This window comes from Triticum dicoccoides, chromosome 7A (assembly GCF_002162155.2).
Source record: "Triticum dicoccoides isolate Atlit2015 ecotype Zavitan chromosome 7A, WEW_v2.0, whole genome shotgun sequence".
Lineage (NCBI taxonomy): Eukaryota > Viridiplantae > Streptophyta > Magnoliopsida > Poales > Poaceae > Triticum > Triticum dicoccoides.
The window spans coordinates 439,408,092-439,409,726 of NC_041392.1; the positions used below are offsets into that span (position 1 = coordinate 439,408,092).

The 1,635-nt window shown below is 50.6% G+C and overlaps 1 protein-coding gene across 1 annotated transcript; it reads right to left on the bottom strand.

Annotated features, from left to right (window-relative positions):
• Window positions 1–482: 482 nt before the first annotated feature.
• On the bottom strand, window positions 483–1,317 carry LOC119332604 (probable calcium-binding protein CML32). Its single transcript, XM_037605773.1, has one exon. It carries the CDS (start codon window positions 1,315–1,317, stop codon window positions 727–729), a length of 591 nt encoding a protein of 196 aa, XP_037461670.1. The 3' UTR covers window positions 483–726.
• Window positions 1,318–1,635: the final 318 nt, after the last annotated feature.

Below are 1,635 nucleotides of genomic sequence, written 5' to 3' on the forward strand. Positions count from 1 at the left end.
TCATTGGCAGGCTCCCAAAGTGTACCTTCTAGGGCCTGAGCATTGAGGACCCTGACAACGAATTCAGTTTCAGAAGCGGATTTATCATAGAACTCCACTTGATCCCCACTGACTGGGTCCACACATCAAATTCATGCTCAGCTTACTTTCCAAAGAATTCTCCTTGTAGAATCTTGAGAAATGCTTCACGTAATTGATCTTGTGGCCTGGTTTCAGAAATCACTTCCAGAACTGGTTTCTTACGAACATTTATAACTACACGCGTTAATTTTCTTGTGTAATTTCTAAAACTTACAAGTTACAAGTATGAATTTGGTAATTTTCAGAGAAGGGTTTATATGTGGATGTACACATAATGACATTTTCCCTTTGTGGGCCTTAAGCGAAGAATAAGTACTCCCTTTGTGGGCCTTAAGCGAAGAATCAGTACTCTCAAATGTCGTCCCAATTTAGCCGAAAATGTTTTCCTTGGTCCCATCTCATGGTACAGTTTAGAAATATAAATTGCCCATAATTGGAAGATAAGAATGATTATCCTGGCGAGCACCACTAATAAACTAACTAATTAGTGAAGGACACATGAATAAATGATATAAGCACATGTACATTAGCATCCAATTTAAGATGGTGTACTTGATTGACGGGAACCGATTCTGATCGCCACCCATGAACGAGACGATGCGCGGTTTGTTGCAGCGTGCGATCGGACACGATTGGTTTCGATGGTCACGCGCCCCACACCGTGATCCCCTTCATCATGCACTTGAACTCCCCAAAGTCGACGCGGCCGTCGCTGTTACGGTCGACGTTGCAAATCATCTGGCGCACGGTGGCGAGGCTGCTGCCCTCGGGGAGGCCCAGCTTCTTGAGCACCTCCTGCAGCTCGGTTGCCGAGATGAAGCCGTCGCCGTCCACGTCGAACACCTTGAACGCCTCCTTCATCTCCTCCTCCTCCCCGCCCGCGCCGGCCTCGCCGTCCTCGGGCACGTCGTCCAGCGCGCCGAAGAGCGCGTCACCCAGCTCACGGTGGAGGCACTCGAAGTCCTGGAACCGAAGCCCCGCCGCGCCCTCGGGGACGTACGCGCCCACAGTGGAGGCCAGGCCCTCGCGGTCGGCGACGAGCCCGAGCGAATCCAGCGCCTGCGCCAGCTCGTCGACCGTGATCTGACCGTCGCCGTTCTTGTCGAACAGGTCGAACACCCGGCGGAGGCGAACCGAGTTGAGGCTGCCGTTACGGAGACGGAACGACGCCGTGGCCGGGGCACCGCCATCCAACGACGGCTTCACCACCGCCGCGACGCTCTGCCTCGTATCCATTGTATGTTAGAGCTTCCTGCTACCAATTTTTGGCGACAACTTTTTTCTTATATATGCTGGCCATCATAACCAACTTGTTTGATGGGTCGAGCGCATTGGGTGGTTTCGCCATGGAAACAACACGTGGCCTAAAATATTTCTTGTCTAATTTGTCTACGGACCTGCTTACAGCAAGCAAAAGCTTGCCATTTGAATTTACTAAACTAGCACGCACCCTTTTTAGGAGAATGCCACCAACCTAACATTCTATACATTCATGCATGGCATGGTTTCCACACTTGTCCTATGCAAACAACTTTCAATCTGGGTACTGTATGC